Consider the following 22,152-nt stretch of genomic DNA (forward strand, 5'->3'; position numbering starts at 1 on the left):
ATATCCTTCATGATTTTAGCATAAGCAAGGACTTGCAAAATTAATTCAGTAAAAAGAATAGTTATCTGCAACTTTTTTACCACCTCCAAGAATTACCAAACTGCTTGTCTAGCTTATTCTTGAGTTTCCAGTTTGGGAAGGGGGGTACAATAGGTGGTACTTGAATTTCAGTCTCCTTCTTAACCTCAGGTGCAACCTCTTTCTCACGGGCTACCTTTTCATCTAGTACCTTCTCTGTGACTACCTCTTCGGCTACTTTCTCAAATGTACCACTATTAGACACTTAAGAATCATTATCAATAGGTATAGAAGGTCCATCATACCCATAACCACTACGAAGTGTAATAACATTTGCAATCTCCATACTCTCTGGCTGTGAAGGTAGTTTACCTTGAGTCCCCCCCCAAGACTAATAGCCATCTAGAACATCTGTTTATCAATAATATTGTTATGGCAACAAGAGAATCGTTATGAGCATCCGTGTTTATAAGAGACCTTTGTATAGTGAGCATCATATTCCTCATCTCCACTAACGTACATAGGGTCAAGCCGAGGGACCTGAGGCTGTGGTGGTGGAGTCTGCGCCCGTGGAGGGGTATAAGATGGTCTAGGGAACCCAGGTGGTCCACCAGACTGTTGTTGTTGATTATAATAACCCCTTGGTTGATATGGTTGTTGAGGTGGTGCATGCTATTGAATCCGATGGGGAATATGAACATTGGTACTCTTGTAAGATAAATAGGGATAATTTTTGTTCCCCTCATTGTAAGAATTAGAGTATGGGTTGTTCTGCTTATAGGCCTGAAATGTGTAGCACTACTCAATGGAGCTTCTATATTCGTGTGCATAATGACCAGACATCCCACAACTATCATAGACATTCGCTGCTTGGGCATCATTGCATCTACACTAACATGTTGGGAAGATTGAGATGATGTTGCTTGCATGCTATTGAACTTGTGGTGCAAACAAGTAAACTGTGCAGTAAGCAACTGAATAGAATTAATCTCATGCTTACCACCTTTGTTGGGAAGGCCTCTAGGATTCCCATACTGGGTATTATGAATAGTCATCTCCTCAATCACCTCCGTAGCTCTAGACATTGGGATTGCATGAACCTCCCATTAGCAGCAGAATCAAGAATAAGCCTAGAATCATTGCCCAGACCATTATAGAACTGTTGGGTCAATAATCACGGTTGTAGACCATGGTGTGGGCACTCCCCTTTGCAAATCCTTGAATATCTACCAAACTTCAAATAGGCTTTCCTCTGCATCCTGCGTGATAGAAACAATCTGGCCCCTCAGACGGGAAATCTTCTCAGGTGGGAAGTACTTCACATAGAAAGCAAGGGGCAAAGACTCTCAGTCTATGATTTTCATAGCTGGTCTATTCAGCCCATTAATCTACAACTTTTCCTTTCCACTCAGGGAGAATGGGAAACAAATCTCCATTGTTTGCTTTATGATCAAATTCTTTTGCTTGATCGTTGAACAATACTGAATAAATGATTGAATATGGAGATTGGGGTCTTCACCCTTTTCCCCACCAAAACTGGTGTCTCTCAATCATGTTGATCAAGGCAGGCTCAATTTTAAAGTTGATAGCTTCAATGGTAGACATGATCGCCTTTGGCGGCACAAACATACTAGGCTTGGAGTAGTCCGTAAGCCTCGGCTCTGGTTGGTCACCCATCTCCGAATATGTTGTAAAAAAATTACCGAATAAATGATCAGATTCAGAGTCAATATAGTCTCCCAACTGTTTGATAAAGTTTCTTCGTCTACGAAAAGTTCTTTCAGGTTCAGGATCAAATGGAGTAAAATCACTAGTACCTTCGGTCCTGGGTATAGACAATCAAAACTAACAAACAGTAGTGAGTTCCAATCTCAAGGAACAGGAGTCCCTTGAGATGTAGAAAAAATAACAAAAATCAATAGCAGAAAATAAAATCGTTTCCTCGGCAATGGTGCCAAAATTTGATAGGATAAAGTCGTATTACCTAATCAAAGATAAAACTAAATTTAGTAACCAAATAGCAAGGGAAGTAAGGATCGAATCCACAAGGAAGCAACGTTCTTTATACTACTAATAAAGAGGTCTAGATTATTGTTAACAGGAAAATTGGTTGATTTGGTAATTAAACTACGACAATAATTAAACAACGAGAATATCAATACTATGCGAATCTAGCTAGGGTGACAGTTCACCACAAATGCAGACTAGGATTGGACGATGGACAATAATAATCAATTAACAGTCATAACTAGCTAGGAAAACATGCATCTCTCGATTCTTATGCATTCCTTAGGAAATACAACTAGCAGACTCTCACAATTTACTAGAAATAATCCTATCTAGCTAATAGCTATAGATCATAAACATCATACTTATACCTCTTGACGCATAATCTAAGGTTAATCAAACTCAATCAAAATAGTCCGGCCGAACAGAATTGACGAATAGTTAAAACAGACTATAGAAATTACGATCAATAATCAAACATCAAAACCAATCCAATCCAATCCAAATCATACATTCAAGGATCCCCTAAACCCTAGAAATAAACTACTCACACATATTTAAATTCAACAAATTAAAAAGCAACCATAATTAACGAATACATACGAAATTGAATAACGGTAAAGGAAATAAATCAATACCGAGAACGAAGGATGAAATGAAAGATTGAAACTTGAATTAAACTTGTAAGAGTAATTAACAAAGGTTTTTAGAGAGAGAAAATAAACTAAGTACTTAAAATGCTGAAAATAAGATGCCTTCTAAGTTCATAAAAATTGAATATTTATAGTGTTCCAAAAAATTAAGAGAAAACTGGATCATTAAACTGAAAAGCGCGGCCTTTGTTAAGTAACTCCCACTTTACCACAATCGTTCCATAACTGTATGTCATTGAGGAGTATAAATAAAGCAAAAACCGGAAGATTACAGACATCATCGACACACAAAAAAAGCATTTCATATTTTCGTAGCTTTTTTTAGCTTTAGCCTCAACGCTTTGTTTAGCCCTATGCTTAATTAGTAGCGTAGCAGTAGTTCGTAGTTTTCTCCATATGTTGAAAAAATTCAAGCGGTTAGCGTCAGGTGTATTTCCCAAGCATTCAAATATAGAGGTAAATTTCTTCATGGTTTAATATTTGTCCAACATTCAAACAATCAATGATATTTATTTACCTTGTATATATGTTGTTATCTTAAGCATTTAATTTCGCATTAACTCTATTAAAGACGAGTTTCAATTTGGTGATTTCTTACGAAATTACTCGTTCACGAGCGAGACATCTACGTAAAAAGGTCAACCGTCCTTAAGGGCAGTACCCCTAGACACCTTGATCACCGTACAAGATAAGGTGTTATTGATTGTTCGCGTATAACGTCAACAAGTTTTTAATTAACAACTAGTCTAGTAAAAGTAAACCGTTACGGAGTACTTCAATTCATTACTTAAACTGTAAGATGGAACCAAATACATTTTCTTAAACATTAAAATACACTTGGAAGCTAGACACGTCTGTTCTCAACACCGTGGTACGAGATCGAACCAGAACCAATTCTGGTTCGATCGAGGCCGAAACACTTTAAGTATTGATAGAACCACAAGATTTCCTGATCTGACCTTGGGTGCCAGTAAGGACTCCAATTCTAGCCATCTTGACCATAGCCCGACCGAACAAGTTCTGAAATGTATCAGGACCCTGGGCTAGTGTGTTAACCATGTCTTTTGTTTGAGGACTCGAAGCCAAGTTTTGATCAATCTCCAACACACCGTTTTGTGCTAAAATTTGCTTATAGTACGCGTTGTCGATCTTGAAATTGCTGTCTGGAGTTTGGTCAAGGAATGCTTCATTGTCTGTTTCATCGTTAAGTGGACATGTTTTTTGCAAGTTTTGGAGTAGAGTTGTGCTGATGGTTGAGTCTGGTTTTTGGGTAGTACGGTAATTGTATAGACGATCTTTGAATGAGTGGCAGTGTGCGGTTCCAACTGTATGTCCACCTGTAAAATGAAAATTTAATTATTATATTAACATTGGTTAATGTTACAAACTCTTAATCAAATCGGGTGTACAAATAAATATTGTAAAATGGATGTAAAATTGCGTTATACTCCGTAATGTTTCCAAGTTACCCCTATACTTCTATTTTTTCTGATAATTTTTTCTCTTAATTTACCCCTTCAAATCACTTACTCCGTACAATGTACACTACAAGAAATTGTACTATTAACGACGAGAAATCTCGTCGCTAAAGGTCAATAATTGTTGATTAACGACGGGATTTTCCGTCGCGAACCCGTCATAAAAGCGGGCCGTCGTTAACCCGTCGTAAAAGACATTTGTGACGGTTGTTCCCGTCGTTGTTGAATTGTTATCTCCGTCGCAAAAACTCTTTTGTGACGGGATTTTTACCCGTCGTTATTAGGTTGTCATAACATATACAAATTTTTGTAGTGGTATAAAGGTAACCATATAACTAACCCTTTAAAAAATTTACCAATAAAAAATTACTTCATAATATAAAAAGTAAATTAAAACATTTAAAAAATTGTCAAAAACAGATTAAAAATTATCATGATGCACGATAAATTTATTACAAATTAGGTGCACGTGAGACATTTTGGATCAAAATACGTTAAAAAGTAGGATGCTTATGTTAGATTTTATGTGCTTTGTTTTTGTTAAATTTGAAGGATTTCTGCTATAGTAAGTGAACTCGTGCATAATCTAAAAGTTTGATGTCCACCTAAAATATCCTTACTTTTAATGTACTCTTTTCGAAATTAAAAGCACCTATAGTAATCACATGCATTTAGATGTAGTAATCACGTACCTAAAAGAACAACGAAGTCGTCCTTAGTAAGCCCTTTCTGAGCAAACAAGGCAATGGCTTGTTGTATTGGCATCGTTGGAGGAGGAATGGCAGCTTGTGCTTCACTTTTTATGGACACAACTCCATCTCTTCTTCCTGTTTCTACCTCGTAGTATTTCCCTCCTGCCTGCATGCATATAATAACAATTAATGAGCAAAGTATGCACTAGCATAAGAAATTAAGTTAATTACTACTAAAATTAATTAAGTTAGGTAATTACCAAGGAAATAGCCGCTCTAGCACCTATAACAAGGATATCAGTACAAGAGACGACTCCTGGACAAACTTTCTCAACAGCATCTTTAAGATCATTAATAGTGTCGATGCCTCCAATCCCTTGATTTATTACAGCTTTTTGCTCAGTGTTATCCCCATCGAGAAATATGGATCCATCACAACCCTATCGAGATAGAATCAAGTTAAGTTTAATTAGTATAAACATTAATCTTAATAATAACAAGATTGTGTTAAGACGTACTATTACTTAAATATATACATACCCTGACAAAGCAATCATGAAATGATAAACGAACAAGATCAGACACAGTATCTGGTTCACTTGCAATCTTCTGCTTAATTATTCCAAATATAACACTTTCAACGTCGACGTTTCCCCCACACTTACCTTCATAAAATCGTTGTTGTAGTTGCGTCCCGTAACCACCCCCGTAACAATGACAAACTCGGGTCATCAAAATGAGCCCAAGAAACAAGATTAAAGTGGAAAACAAGGATCCTTTCATATTCTTTTTTATGAATGTTAAATTCAAATAACTTAATTAGCAAAATGTGATGATAATACTATGACTTATTTATAGTGAACAAAAGCCATGCAAATTGGAGGTACATAAAATTTGGAAGAACTCAAATGTAATAATGGATGAGCATAGTAATTATCTAATGTGTGGTGCTTATTCTTAGTTTGTTTTGTTGAATCTTGACTTGGATAGATTGGTGGGTTATGGGCCCTTATGGTTCTATGGGCTATGGTCCTATCGATATTTTAACTGGTAGGTCCGAACTTCATATTTGTTCATCACGGATTTAGCCTAAAGTTATAATGTTAAACCATGCATGTATGAATGCAAGATGGAGCCGATGCAATCGGGAGAAGTTCTACTTGTCCAGTTGTCCACTATGCTACCTTTGGGCATTATTGACATAATATGGACAATAAGGGTACTAATTTCATTGAATATCAGTTTCATTAATATTTTTGTGGTCTGTCAGACGAAAATATATACTTCTTCGGTTCCTTAAATATTGCATTATGGTTGACTTTATGTTTTCTAACACATAATTTTTTAATACCTTGAATTATGTATAAGAAAAAAAATTATAAAAATTGGATATTTATAAAATATATATCAATACGAATCTAACAATATCTTATATGACTATAAGTTTTCGTAGATATAAATCACAAAAGATGATCAAATGTCTAGTGTGAATAATGTAAAAAATAAAATGGTGTGATATATATGGAACAGAGGAAGTATCAAAATTAAGAATTCTTTCATTCCTAAATAAATGTCGCTCTAAGCCTTTAACTTTCTTAGTTGGTAGTTTCAAAATCAACATGATTATTATGTGTTTGACACATTTTAAGTTTAAGATTGACATAAGAAGAACAATAAGGATACTAATGCAATTGAATATCAGTTTCATACTTTCATTGATATCCTACAGGTTGATGGACATTTTTATATTTTGGGTGAAAGAGTGGGGCAAGCCCCTAATAAATAATTAAAATAACATACAAATAAAGGACAACAGACCAAAGGAAACTAATCGGTCAATATTTCTAAATTGATACTTCCTCCATTTCTAAATGAATATCGTTTTAATTTCCTTTGTTCTTAAATAAGTGTAAGAATATTCATGTAAATTCTACTTTAATAACTTAATTTATTCAATTTATTGGGCTATAATACTGATCATTGTTTTAAAGTTGAGGAAAAATAATATAAAGACATGCATATATAGATGGGGAAGTTAGAATATTTTAAAAGTATTTCCGAAAGATTTTCAACAATTATGAAGTATTCCTTATTAAGAATAACTACTATTTGGGCCTCAGCCATGCCCTGCCCCAGATTATTATGTGAACAACAATTAATTATTGTAGTCTTTATTGAAATTATGTTTGAATTTTTTCACAAGATAATTTTTCTATATTATATTAATATTAAATTTGCAAACACAATATGTAAAAAGGGAGTCCGGATCCTCTTGAGTTTTAATAAAACTCTACAAGGTAGATTTGAATCGATGTTATTATTCCACTTTCATCTTTTTTTAAAAATGAGAAACATGGTATGCATAAAATTCAGGAAAATTTGGTAATATTAATCCAACCTTTGACCGATTTTCTTTTATTAAGCCCACCTACGACATATTTTTTAATAATCCCACATTTATTACCCAACAACTTTTATTGGGCCCAACATGTCATAAAACTGTTGTAAGCGACATTATTTCTCTACATGGCAGTACTCTCTCTCGATATATTCAGTCATCATCATCAATTCATCACCATCTCGTTGACTTTTTCACCGATTACCGGCCACTTAAGCCCAATAAAAGTCGTCGGGTAGTAAAGGTGGGATTATTAAAAAATATGTCGTAGGTGGGATTAATAAAAGAAAATCGGCCAAAGGTTGGATTAATATTACCAAATTTTCCTAAAATTCAAACCTAGGATCTCCAATTACAATAGTAGAGCATTATCCAAATCATATTATCTTATTTTATCTAAACTTATTTTGTATGAAAAAAAATCTTATTTATCTGAAATAAACTTATTTGTGTGTGAAATTATCTTAAAATAACTTTATTTTTTGAACTTATATTAACTTTACTTATGTCAACTCATTTTATTTGAAATAAGATCTTGAAGATAGATGGATATCATGGATTAAACTTTATCATGATTGGCCCTGTTCTTTAGAGCTAAACTGAACTGAATGCTCCTGAACTGAACTGATCGAACTGGACTTAACTTAAATAATAACAATAATAAATACAAATACTATAATAAATAATTAATAAATTAACAATTAATAACTAATGATTAATAACAAATAATTATTAATTATTAGTTACTATCTCCGTACCTGAAAATTCTTTACACCTTGGAAAATGTGTCAAAAGCATAAAAGCTTTGACCGTTAATTCTCACTATTATATGGAGTACATTAAAACGTTATCATGTAAGATTTTGTTAGATTTGTCTCGGTAGTGTTTTCAGAATATCAACTTTTTATAAATTTTTCATTTACGGAATGTATATATTAGTAGTTAAATATTGCATTTGAGTTCGTGCAAATAGTAGCGTAAAGAACTTTAAGGAACGGAGGTAGTAATAGACAATAATTAATAACTAATAATACGTAATTAATTACTAAATAATAATAATGATAACTAATAAATTATAGTAATTAATAATGAATTAGTAGTAAACAAGAAGTTAAACGTACGGCCCTGTTCTATTCACCTTATTTCCACTTAGTTCAGGAAAAATAAGTTCAGATAAGTTCAGATAATTTCAGTTAAGTTCAGATAAGTTCAGATAAGATAAGTTCAGGAAAAATAAGGGTTGACCAAGTACAATTTATAACTAAATTAAGTTTTGATAAGTTCTAATAAGTTCAGATTAGTTCAGATAAGATAAGTTCAGGAAAAATAAGTGGAAATCAGGTAAATAGAACGCAGACGTAGTACGAAATATATAACAATAATAAAAATAATAAGTTGGAATTGATTTGAATTAAACTTATAACTTATAAAACTGCAATTATGCCAAAAAAAACAAAGCGTTAGTCAACTTAATTCGACTAGCACAAGCTTTCAAACAAGCCAAAAACAGGGAGAACAAAGTCAATAGTATACTAATTTGGAAATTGGGAATGCGTTGAATATCACTTGCTAGTGGCTAACTATCTACCAAAATCTCATTGACTTATATGTTACATTGATTACTCTTTCTCGATGAGCCGAGTTTTACTATGTTCGATATGAGTTTAATAAGGATTATTAGTTGTTGAGATGAACCGAGTTTTACTATGTTCGATTTGAGTTTGATAAGAATTATTAGTTGTTGAGCTAGCTAACTCGAGAAAAATTCTTGTTCGAGCTTGGCTCGTTAAAAATTTGGTTTATTTGAGCTGTATTCACAAACAAGCTAAGCTTGTATTTCGTATTTGAGCTCGAACTTGAACGAGCACAAATCAAACTTGATAAAACGATCTTTTTACACTAATATTTAAAAACAGGAAACATTGCATATTATTATGCATTTATACCACATGTCACCCTTTTAACTTTTTTTATATATATTTAAAATCATCATTTTATATATTTCCCTTTCTATCTCGACCTCTTTACTTATTTTTCCCTCTTCAATTCACTCATAAATGTTACTTTTACCTTTATCTCCCTCTTCTTTTCTAACGAACATTATCATTCAAGCATTTCTGAACACTTATTTTATTAGTTTAATTTCATTCCCAAATTCAATTCAATTTTTTATTTTATTTTTCATTTTTCTATGATAAAAATATATGGCAATTTTTTTATACCTAACAAAAATTGATATCATTCAAAAGATATAGAAAGAAACTATAGTTTTAAAATATTATACACTTTTTTGAGCTTGAACGAGTTTTGAATGAGTTATACTTGAACATAATCACGCTTACAAATAAAGTTAAACGAGTTGTTTATGAACATTAACGAGTCAAACATAAAGTTGTTCGAGCTTGTCTCGTTTACTTAAAGAATTTAGTGACCAACTTTGTTCACGAGTAGTTCACGAACACATCGACTCATTTGCTCCCCTACTCTCAAATATCTTTATATTTATTATCCCAACCGTATCTAAATAATTGTCCTTTTATGATTGACACATTGATGTAGTACTCCGTATGAGATGTTTTCTTCGTCCCATAACTAAAATCGTTGATTAAAGAAATAAATTTCAATATTTCATACTTGTTGTATTTCTCTTTATCTTAAGCTTAACAATTTAGCAAATGCCTTGTAGCTCTGGCAACCACATCCTTTCCTTCCCGTAAAATGCATATATATTGAGCAACTTAAAATAAAATCCTTGAAGAAATTAAAGATTTTAAAATGCAGAAGAAGAAGAAATTACGAGAATTTAAGGGATGGCGAAACGCTAAATGAGGGTGGGCATAAGAGCTCGAGGAAGGCGAGGGTCAAGGCTAAGATCTTCAAAGTTATGGTTGTCTTCGCCGTCTAATTCAATTTCTTCTGGAAGAAAACCTGCTAAGTTTCGAAATCAAAGATAAAATAGTTTAATTAAACTATAAATAAATGGAAAAACAAAGAACGAATTCAAGCAATAAGACCATATATCTAACATAAAAAAAAATTTAAAAAAAAAAAAAGTTCTACCACCGAGCAACTGATCTTGAAGAAAAGAAATTCAAATATCCAAAAACAAAAATAAAGAACAAAACCCAAAAAATGTGACATCAAGAGAGATCAAAGAGTGAAAAAAACTCCAAATCTAAAATCACAACCGGAAGCTGGAACAATTTAACCTGAATTTTGAACAACCTAATAATCTCAACAAAGAAACTCAATCCAAATGCAGCGAGAAAACAGAAACTGAATAACAACCGGAAGCCGGAACAATTTAACCTGAATTTTGAACAACCTAATAATCTCAACAAAGAAACTCAATCCAAATGCAGCGAGAAAACAGAAACTGAATCTGCTGCACACCAAGCAAAAGCTTCGCACTAAAATTCTCAACCCAAGAAAACTAAAAACTCAACCCTAATGATATCGATTGCTAGTTATTAAAGTGAAAATCAAAATCATATTAAACACTAACTTTACCACCAGTGTCGGCAACGAGATCGATGCAAAGCTCAAGAGTAATGTTATCACCACCACATTTCATCATTCACCAATAATGCAATCAGCTTTAGAAGAAAAAGAAATTAAAATTAATGGCGATTGAGAACAGTAAAGAAAAGTCGGACAAAATATGGAGAGTGAGAGGGAGAGGAAGGAACAAGAAAAAACGGCATAGTAATTTAGAAACCCTGGAGTTGTATCCGATAAGGCGATGACATGCATCTGGGCCGGCGTGTTGAAGCGCACAATAAAAAAAACCCGTCTTTACAGCCATATATCTGTTGAGACGCACATCCAGAAGCCCGTCTTTTCTGTCATACTATAGCTGCTGTTGAAGCGAACTTTTAAAAAGCCCGCCTCAATCTATCACTAAATAGTTTGACCCGCCTTGACTTAGTGGCGGTTGAGGCGTAATTTTATATGCCCGCCTCATCAAGGGGGCAGCAAGCCTGCAACGGGGGATTTTTTCCACTAGTGCCCAAAACCCAATGCAGAATAAAATCCGTTTACTAAACTCGTTTTATATTCTCTTTTGTTAAGATTATAAATTCAGACCCAACAATGAAACCTAAGCCAAGCAACAGAAATCATACCTACCACCTGTGCTATAAATTATAATACTATAAGCGGTTAATGTTTCTCATAAGTAATAAAATACTACTCCGTATGATTAGCGTTAACAGTTTACACAAGAGGTGCTAGTGCTGATAGTTACACAGGAAAATTCAAAATTTTTATTTTTATTTAGGTGGTAAAATACATTTTTTATTTTAGGTGGTAACTAACAAATCGGGATTTTTTTTAGGTGGTAGAAGTCAAAAAAATCCTAAAAGTTTATGAAATACAGACATCAAAGTAGCTGCTGGAAATGTTACCTACTTAAGTAGGTATAAGAAATCTCAGTCAGGAGGGTAGAAACTAGAAAGAATTTGAAGATGCAACAAAATGAAGTAGTTTAACAGGTAAATTCCAACTCAAATCACAAAAAAGATGCAAGGATCTTAATAGAAGTTATAAATATATCATACCTGTGAGTTGGCCATACAAAAACGTCAATTGTGAGCCATCTAGAAGCTGAGGTGAAATATTTTCCTCACGCGCCGCCTGCTCCAGAACTTGCGGTAAGCACTAACTGAGACACTTCAGAGTATCATCTTGATGTTTATATGTATGTGAAAGCTTGCATCCTTTTAACATAAACTGATTCAATAAAACTCCCAACTACTTTTTTCCCTCCCTATAATGCAACAGGATCAACTTTCCTACTGTCAAAGCTTACCACTTCTTGTCCTTTGATAAAAAAAGAGTCAGCACAGTGTGTGGTAAGAAACCATACAAGATCTACTATCCTATAAGAAGAGCTCATAGCAGTGACATACTCTATGTACTTTATGATATCAGAAAATCAATCAGCATGAACACAATAGAAGAAATAGGAACAAATGAAATAGAAAAAGAGTCTGTGAAATAAATACTACTACGTAGATTTATAGACTTTGTATGAAAGCTTTCATGGCACCAAATTAAGTTCCAATAACAACGTTAAGTGTAGGAATGAGTTTCGTAATCATGCAATATATCAATGAGAAGAAGCTGAAGAACAGAAAATACTGAATAACACAACCATACTATTCCAAACGGCTAGATGCAAGTTTGTTTATTTTAGGTTTTCATAATTAAACATTTAACTTTCGACATGGCAACCCAGCCGAAGTTTCAGCCATGGGTACATTTAGCCACCCCCGGTGCAGGCTCCTCAACCACAACCTGGTGTTCAACCAATCTAGAGTACATACCCTTACCCAGATTTAGGCCTGCTGCAACTAATTTTTCTCTGGTTAATCAAACATTTTCATCTGGCTCAAAAAAGTTTCTCCCCTTCCTCCGGCTCTGATCTATATTGTCCAAACCCTCCCCCACCTGTACTGCTCCTCCAACCCCTACTGTTCCCTCTCCTCCCATACCCAATCATCACCATTTCAGCACCAAGAGCTTCTGTGCTCCCCCTTGCTGCAGTTGTACTGCAGATTCCTTCCCTGCTATTTCTTCTCCTCTTCCAATCACTAAAACCCCTGCGCCAGCATATCCTATCACTGAATGAAATTTGCTGCCTACCAATTTAATTCACTCACCTCCTAAACTGTCTTTTCCTCCCATCTCATGCTCAATTCCAGACTTCCAGCTACTTCTACTACCGTAATAAAGCATGAACGGAATGCATCTACTGTTGTACGTCTAAAATTATTGTTTGAGAGGGTTCATAATTATATTCTTCTGCTGCAGAACCCCCCCCCCCCCCTCTCTCTCTTTCATCGTTGGTACTCAAATATGTAGCAGTTCATTCTCCCTCCTACAGTACTGGAGTGCATCCAAGGTTTCTATTAAGAGAGAGTTTCCATGATTTAACTTAAAATATAACAAGCTGCCATCAGAAAATTCTTAAACTGACCAATTTGATATTTTGAGGCCAAGTTAATAGGCAACAGTCACAGTGACAAAAAAAATACAAACTTGGAAATTACAAGCAAATGTAAGGATTTTATCTACGGACAAATAATATAACAAATGTAATTTAAGTAATCTCCCACAAACAGCTCATTATTCACTGATCAAATCAGCAAACAACCCGTTTAATGGGAATTAAAGGAACTAACAGCGGAAAATATATCATAGTCAAATAAATCGTAAACAAAGACAGGCTAAAGCTGACAACCAACCAACCCCCCCACCCACAGCACACAAACACATAGTGCAAGAATAGCTAGAAATGAATAAATGCATCATGAAAAAGTCTTGCCTGAGATAATGAACAATTGAAGGTAACATCAAGTACGTGACAGCAGTATGCTGTGTAAAGAGATAGTTCTTTGCCATCAAAGGCAAGGTCATAACTATCAACTTCTTGCCAACAGTCCACAAAAACTGACTCTAGCAAATTAGCTACTCGAGTGACAACATGAGTCCCAGTCATGGAAATTCAGGAGAATTTTTTAGCATAAAGCATTACTCGTGCATCAACATGTGACTTTATCCTAGAAACGTAAGAAAAAAGCTTAGCATAAAGCATAACCAATGTATACATAGCTTAAGGTTAATAGATCTTCAGAAATTTCAATTATACTGAAATATTTCCAAATATTGATATTGATGAAACATAAGCATGACACAAGGCAAAGTGATATTAGAATAAGATCACCTGCATACTCAAACTCAGACATATACGATAACTTGCCTAGTGCCTATTTCTGTTAAATCCTTATCTGTAGCACAAAGGCCTAGTTCCTAATTCTTTCTTGGTCACCAAGTGTCACTGTGCATTCCCTAACCTTGAGAGGATTTCCAATAAAACTCTCACAATACATACTTACTGCACATACTAAGAAATCTTGATCATATGGAAATCTTCACCAGTAATCCCCACATGAACACTTTCCCTCCTTGAAATGATGGAATCGCTTGTTATCCCTGACAATCAATTCTCTCCCAACAATCCTAGACATGATCTTAATAGCATTGTGACAATCACCACAAATCCGAAGGTTCTTAATGATCCTGAGGGGTGTCCTTGGCGGGGTACTGATCAAGCCATAAGCTATAGCTAACCTCTCACTGTGGTAAAGCAGGGCCTGCTCCTTGGCTTCCTGGTCAATGTCATGAAGAACATATCTAGTGTCTGGTACGTAACCTTGTTCCTTTAAAGCAGCCTTATATTTTTCATCATCTTTGTAAAGAGAAGGATTTTTAAACTCTGGAAGTCTGTTCCTTCCTTCCATAAGATTCACTGCCATTCGCTTTTTTGGAGGTGGGGTAGGGAGCTTGTCAGCAACAGCCTTTGAAGGATCAAGGTCAGCTATCAACTCATTTAGATGATCCTCAAGATCCAAATCCCCATGATACCTAGCATAATCCCTCAGTGATTCCCAAGCTGCCACATTCGGCTGCATTGGCAACTTTTCTACATACTCCCGAGCTTCAATAAGATGCCCAGACGCTCCAAGCACATCCAAAACAGCCAAATAATGTTCCATCTGCGGCTCAATACCATGCTCAGTTCTCATCTTCTCCAAATAGATGAACCCTTCTTCCACAGCTTCTGCACCCGCACACGCATACAAAACAGCTTGAAACGTCTCACTATTCGGCTGCAATCCCAGCTCCTTCATCTTCTCAAACAACTGCAACCCCTCATCCCCTAGGGAGTTACTGGCATACCCCCTAATCATCAAATGCCATGAATCAATGTCTCTGTCAGGCATATGATCGAACACACGCCGTGCATCCACCATACTCCCACATTTCGCAAACATTTCAAGGACTCTATTGATCAACCTAAGTTCACCCCTGAATGTAGACCTGAGAAAGAAATCATGAACTTTTTTCGCATTTTGTAGCAACTTAGGGTTCCCACATTTATCAAACAGAACATAAAAGCATTCCCCATCTGCTATGGCACCTTTCTCCATCAACTCAATTATCTCCTTCACCTTCCCCTCCATCGCCATACTCCTCAAGTCCACATTTGGAGCTTCAACTGGGCCTTTCTGGGCCTGATTTTGGCCTTGATTGTTCCACTGAGGAGAGGGGGCCTGATTTGGGCCTTGATTGTTCCACTGAGGAGGGGAGCCCTGATTTGGGCCTTGATTGTTCCACTGAGGAGGGGAGCCCTGAATTGGGCCTTGATTGTTCCACTCAAGAGGGTTCCTTGGAGGCGAGTGTGGCGGCTGTTGCATTGGTGGTTGTTGACGGATGTATCTTTGTTCGGGAGGACCTTGTGGGTACCCATGATTAGGGTTTCCACGAACTGGGTGCCCTTGATTTTGTTGATTCCAATTGCTTTGTTGCGGCGGCGATGGTGGTTGTTGACGGGTGTATCGTTGATCGGGAAATTGACCTTGTGGGTACCCATGGTTAGGGTTTTCACGAACTGGGAACCCTTGAATTTGCTGATTCCAGTGAGGTTGCTGGTGCGCTGGCGGTGATGGTTGCTGTTGGGGGCGATGACTTTGAGTGTAATTAGAGTGTACAGGCGGAGGAGGAACAGTTCCGCCACCTTGAGATTGGTGGTTCCAGCCCTGATTATGATGAAGAGGGTTTTGATTATCGGGCTGCGGGGGTCGAGGAAAGTCGTTGGCGGAGGCGAAGGCCGTGGAGAGAGATCGAGTGAGAAGCGGGTAGTTTAGGGTTTTGATGTTAGGGATTAAGGGTGGGAAAGAAGATGGGTTGAATTGGGATCGTACTTTGAGGATAGAGGAGAGATAAAATGGAAGAGGAGGGCGAACTGCGATGAAGGAAGCCATTTTTAATGGTGAGAAGCAATGGATGTTGAACTTAATTTTGGAGGATGAATAGCAAGAGAAGATAGAGTTCCAGCTAAGGACTGGGGTTTTTGGGTTGTAGGGTTTAACGGTTGAAATCTATTTTTTCTCTCTATTTTTTTTAGATAATTGTTTCTTTTACCCCATCTAAAAATCGAAAATTTTATTATTTACCATCTTAAAAAATTATTTAAAACTTAATTTTTACCACCTGAAAAATGATAAAATAGATAAAAATTTTGTATGGGAGACCATAATATAACAATAATATTTCTGATAATTTCTCTTATTTGATGTATTTAATCCCTTTTCTTACCTGAATTCACATAATCTCCGCTCCCATTAATTATCAAAATTAACAAAATTTAAAGACATTAAAGAGAGAAGGGTGAAAAGAAAGGAGAGATTTCCTTCAATATTGCATAAAGATCCAATAATTCCCAAAATACGTTACTTTCTAAACTAATTCTCACCATACCGTCCACGTCGACAAGGGAGAAAGAGAAGTAATTTTTTTTCGGTTCAGCGTTGAACCGCCATCTGAGATAGCGGTTTCGTTTTAAAGCAAACGGCCATCTCAGATGGCAGTTCAATGTTATAAACCGCTATCTGAGATAGCGGTTTGCTTTAAAACAAAACCGCTATCTCAGATGGCGGTTTGCTTTAAAACATAACGGGGGTACTGTAAGTTTTTGTTTTGGAAGCTCATTTTAAGTTTTGATTTAGGGAATATCTAAACCGCTATCTGAGATAGCGGTTTACTTAGATAGCGGTTTACTTATGTCAACAGTTACCTGAGATAGCGGTTTAGTGTCGCTTTGTTAAAAAAAAATAGACCGGTTTTAATGCTGACGTGGACGGTATGGTGGAAATTAAGTTAGAAAGTGGAGCATTTTGGGAATTTGACGTTCTTTAAGAAATATTGAAGGAAATTGCTCAAAAGAAAGTCACACAAGGAGTGTAAAAAATTAGAGGAAAATTGAATTAGTGGGCCCCACATAAAGGTTTCATCTATTTTTCTTTTTATGTGGTAGAAAAGAAACGCTACCTTTAAGTGAGGAAGTAAATTCCAATATCAAATACTGTATGTATTACAAAATACATTTCAGCCAACAAAACGCAGAATAAGCTAAAGACAAGCACTAAAGGACAAAACACTAAGGGCAAAACACAACAATCAAATTGTGTTTTTTATGTGAAAAGTGACGTTTGTTTTTTAAAAATGGCGTTTGTTTTTAGTGCTTGTTTTTCCCCTATTTTATCGTTTTGTGGGCTGAGATGTATTTTGTAATACATATCTGATATTGTAACAACCCGACTTCTAAACACCATTAATTAGGTTAATTATCTTTAATTAGCAGCGGAAACCCTAATTTAGTCGGAGCGTCACATGCCGTATTTCCCTCGTGGGAAATACAAGGCGACATAACCTGTTTACATTTACTGACTACTGTTGAGTAACAGTAATTATACTTCACTTCGATTAATTCTTTAATAATTACATCGAAATCTAAATGAAATTTAATAAACATTCCTAACATTGATTAAACATAAATATTAAAATCCAATTCAATAATTGAAATTTGACTTAGAGTTTAATTAGTTCATCCATTATTACTAGTGATACATGATTATCTTTATTAAACATCGATCGTGAATTTGATGGTGCTATCCTCACTCTAAGGCATCCCATGATCTTCTTCGTACCTAAAACAAAAGCAACATCGTGAGCCGAGGCCCAGTAACATACTACCCTAACAACGTAAACTCATTTTAACTCATTTTATTTAATTTGCAAACAGGGTGAATAGAATATAGTAAATCACTTTAATAAACTCATTGTAATAAAAACATCATTTACGTCTTGAAACTTTAACATTTCCCATTATCTTTCATAAAACATTCATTTTACTTGGTAACTGACAAGTTAGCCTTGCGGGACGTCTCCCACCTTGCGATAGTCCTCAAGGAGCTCTCTCCCTTGTTGGACACACGCCCGTACCCAATTAGTTTTTTTTTTTTTTAGCTTGCGGTAACCCTCAAGGATCACTCTCCCTTGTTGGGTGTCCCGCGGTACGGCGGTACGTGCACGACCTAGAAATAGTAACCCCACTAACTGCCAGAACCGGTTACACTTTTATTCATCATGTTTCGTATCTTATTCATAACTCATAAACATCATCTTATAAAATCATTCATAAACATATTTAAATATCATCATTCATAAAACACACTGCATAAATACATTTCGTATCCCACAATCCAATAAAAACACATCATTATAAACATATTTCATAATCTCATAAAACACATTTCATAAGGGGATTGTGGGTGTTAGCAATAGATGTTACCTCAACCGTAGTTTATATTCCCTGTACGATGGATCGTTCTTCCTTAACTCCGAGTCCAATTTCTTTCAAAATATTAAATAATTGAATTAGTTATTAATATGGTAATAATTTAACTTAGAAATTTCAAATTATTATAAATAACGAATATATAAATTCATAGTTTTAATGAAAATATAATTAAACACCAATTTTTTTTATATATATATATATATATATATATATATATATATATATATACTTCGATTGAAATTTCCATAAATTATATTTATCACTAAAATTGGTTTAGAATATAAATTATGTCCTTGATAAATTTAGTACGGTAATTTATTTTTCTTAAACTCGATAATCAAATTTATTTATTTCCTGAAAATAATAACAATTCATTAGTAAATAATTATATCATAAAATTTATTAAAACATGAATATTAAGGATTTGATAATCTGAAATTCAGGTTTGTCTTACCCAAAGCCCAATCGATTTGGCCCAACTTGAATAAGGAGGAATAAAACAAAGTTTCAATTTCAGAAACTTTGTTTCTGAAATTGAAGGGCACGAGCAGCAAGGGGGAACACGAACATGAGAAACACGAGGAGGAGGAAGAGAGGAGGGAGGCTGGGGGCTCAGCCTGGGCGGCGAAACCGTGCCGAGAGGCGACGGTGATGGTGGTTTGAGGCGGAAGAAACAGGCGAGGGAAGGGGGAGAGGGGCGCGAACAGGGGAGGAGAGGGGGAGGAGAGGGGTGATGGTGACCGGAGGTCTGGGCGGAGGTTCTGGGCGGACTGGGTGGAGGCAGAAAGCCGGCGGTAATCGCAGCACGGCGGCGCAGTGGTTGCGCGATTAGGAGAGAGAACAGGGGGGGTCGAGTGAGGAGGATGGCAGGGGAGGTTGTGCGTGCGGCGAAGGGAGGTGAGGTGGCCGGAGCCTGGGTTTGGGCGGCACCGAGACGCGAACGCGCCGGAATTTTGACGATGCTGGTGGTTTCACGGCGGAGGAACACAAGGGAAGGGGAAAGGGGTTCGAGCAGGGAAAACAGGGGAGGTTGGGTGGTGTTTCTCGGTTGGTTCTGGGCGGTGGACAAGACGACTAGGTGGTGAGGGTGGAGGGAATTGGGTTGAGTCTGCGACGGGGGTGGCTGGGTGTGGTGGATGCGGTGGTTGACGGTGGTGGTTAGTGGTGACTGTGGTTCGAACAGGAAGGGAACAAGGGAGAAAATTTCAGATTTTGTTAATTTGATTTTTGCATTGAAATAATTCTGAAATTGGGTTGAATTTGTAATTAGGTAGGTTTCTAGAAGAATAAAAGTTCTTGGGCTCCAAGGAAATGAATGTAGACTGAAATAAGGGAAGAGAGGAAGAAAAAAAATGGCTTCCTTCTTCCATGTACGTGGAAAGCAAGGGAGGAAGAAGCTAATTGCAAATTTTGTCCTTTAGGGACATTTTAGTAATTTCAAGTAGTTAGGCCAAATTTCTGAATTTTAAATTGCTATTTTAGGAAACTACTAAAAATAGAAATGTTTAATTAAAACAAAGTCTCGTAAAATATATCGTTAACGAAAAATAAATAAATTTTCGTTTATAAATTTATCGTTTAAAATAAATCGTAAAAACGTTTAAAATAACGAAAATTTTAAATTATTTCTAATAATTAAAACGAAAATTACCTTAATAAAATATTATTAATTTTAATAAATCGAGTTTAAAAATTTCGGGGTATTACATTCTTACCCCCTTAGAAAAAGTTTCGTCCTCGAAACTTGAATTGATTGTTGAAAGTCGAAAACATTTGAATAAAAGTACGATATTTTATTTTAAAACCAAGATCTCACAATTTCATTCCAATTCCGACATTGTCTAGCCTTCATTCCGCCATCTTCTTTAATGACTCCGCTTCAACTCGAGACCTAGAATCGAAGAGTAAAGAATACAAAAGGGGCAAAATTATATGTTGATCTTAATCGTCATTAAGGTCAATTATATTCTGCCATCGTCTTTTGTATCTCTACTTTACTTCATAAAATAGGATCGAGGAGCAAAGAACATAAAAAGGGGCAAGCTTGTTAGCATAGACTAGGCTCCCATTTTTCTTTGTGAGATCCCGTTTGAAAATATTTTTTTACCAAAAGTAGTAATGTTTTTAATACAAAATTATAATTCTGAAGATAGATATAATGAAAATAAATATTTACCTAACAATTATAATAGTCAAATAATTTGTAAAAGTCATTTGTTATAATAATCTCGTACTCTGAGCTCAGGAGAACTTCCATCGAAGACGACTTTCATACGTAACGATTAGTTATTACCAATACAATCATGTCAGCATAAACATGATCCATAAAGCATATCTTAAACACATAATTCTTTAGTTGAAAATTTCATACATAAGCATAACATTTATATAACTAATGATGGTAATACATCTTAGTTAGATACTCGATTAGCGCATATTACTTTCAAAATTTCCATCATTTATTCTAAAATATTCTAGATGTTCGATCACACGATTTCAAAAGGTCATTACGCTTCATTCTTCATTCCATACTAGCGAAGTCGTCATTGTCATTTGCATCATCGTCTTTTCCCTGCATTAAAAACACTCTTCCATTCGAAGTTGGTCCACGTGGAGAATTACGGTTGAAATTTGTAGTGCCACCATTTCCTTTGTTCACATCGTTTCTCCTATCACCTTGCTCTCGATGTATTTGAGGACAATCTCTGATTTTGTGATCTTTGCTACCACATTTGAAGCAATCTCGCGTACCAATTCGACATTCTTTCTCAGTATGGTTCCATCTTCCACACTTGGCGCATCCACGATTCTTGTTGAAGTTTTGGTTTCCGTTATTCCCTCCTTGATAGCTGACATTGACATTTTGTTTCTTATTGTTCGGTTGATTTTCTTCGAAGCTCCCTTTTCGTTTTCCATATGTTTCTTCTCGAAGCTTGATAATTCTTTCGACGTTAATTGCTCGATCATACAACTCTTGGAATGTGGAAATTCTAGAACTCGAGAGACGATCACGGATCTCAATGTTTACTCCTCCTTCAAATCGATTCATCCTTTGCCTATCAGTAGTCACCAGGTCAGGGGCAAATCGAGCAAGCTCATTGAATTTCACTGCATATTCCAGAACATTCTTCTTTCCTTGACTCAATTTGATAAATTTCGATTCCATTTGCAGTTGCAGAGAATAGGGATAAAATTGTTCCCGCATAGCTTCCGTCAGCTTTTCCCAACCAAAACCAGGCTCATTTTGGATTCCTTTAACACTTTTCCACCACAGGTTGGCTTGTCCTTTCAAGTAAAAGACGGCGTAGTTGACCTTCCATTTCTCGGGGCATTGAGTTGCATCAAATAACTTCTCCATATCGCTAATCCATTCCTCAAATTTAGTAGGGTCTGGCTTGCCATCATAAGTAGGGGGTTTATGAGAAGCGAACTTCTTGAACATGTTGGAGCATTCTTCTTGCTCTGACCTTGGCTTCTGACGATTTCCTTGCAGAAGTTCCGACATTATCAATCTCATTAAGTCCATTCGATTATCACTCGTTTCTCCTGGGGTGTCACCGAAAATGGGATCCTTGCGCAATTCTTCAATTCTTTCTTGCATTCCTTCCAGCGTTAATGCAGATTTGTGATTACCATTGCCATCGTTAACATCGTTATCGTTTCTAGTGCCGTTAATAGGAATACTTCCGCTTGAAGTCAT

At 35.8% G+C, this 22,152-nt stretch overlaps 3 protein-coding genes across 3 annotated transcripts; all 3 read right to left on the minus strand.

Moving 5' to 3' along the window:
- Positions 1–3,425: 3,425 nt before the first annotated feature.
- On the minus strand, positions 3,426–5,880 carry LOC110788762 (peroxidase 57). The gene is made up of 4 exons (XM_021993405.2): positions 5,389–5,880; positions 5,109–5,288; positions 4,849–5,014; positions 3,426–4,015 (listed from the first exon to the last, which is right to left on the minus strand). The coding sequence occupies exons 1-4, from the start codon at positions 5,629–5,631 to the stop codon at positions 3,600–3,602; spliced, it is 1,005 nt and encodes a 334-aa protein (XP_021849097.2). The 5' UTR covers positions 5,632–5,880; the 3' UTR covers positions 3,426–3,599.
- Positions 5,881–13,862: 7,982 nt separating this feature from the next.
- On the minus strand, positions 13,863–16,180 carry LOC110788781 (pentatricopeptide repeat-containing protein At2g15690, mitochondrial). The gene has a single exon (XM_021993420.2). The coding sequence runs from the start codon at positions 16,072–16,074 to the stop codon at positions 14,182–14,184; it is 1,893 nt and encodes a 630-aa protein (XP_021849112.1). The 5' UTR covers positions 16,075–16,180; the 3' UTR covers positions 13,863–14,181.
- Positions 16,181–20,973: 4,793 nt separating this feature from the next.
- On the minus strand, positions 20,974–22,152 carry LOC110788797 (uncharacterized). The gene has a single exon (XM_021993435.2). It carries the CDS (start codon positions 22,150–22,152, stop codon positions 20,974–20,976), a length of 1,179 nt encoding a protein of 392 aa, XP_021849127.2.

This window comes from Spinacia oleracea, chromosome 6 (assembly GCF_020520425.1).
Source record: "Spinacia oleracea cultivar Varoflay chromosome 6, BTI_SOV_V1, whole genome shotgun sequence".
Classification (NCBI taxonomy): Eukaryota; Viridiplantae; Streptophyta; class Magnoliopsida; order Caryophyllales; family Amaranthaceae; genus Spinacia; species Spinacia oleracea.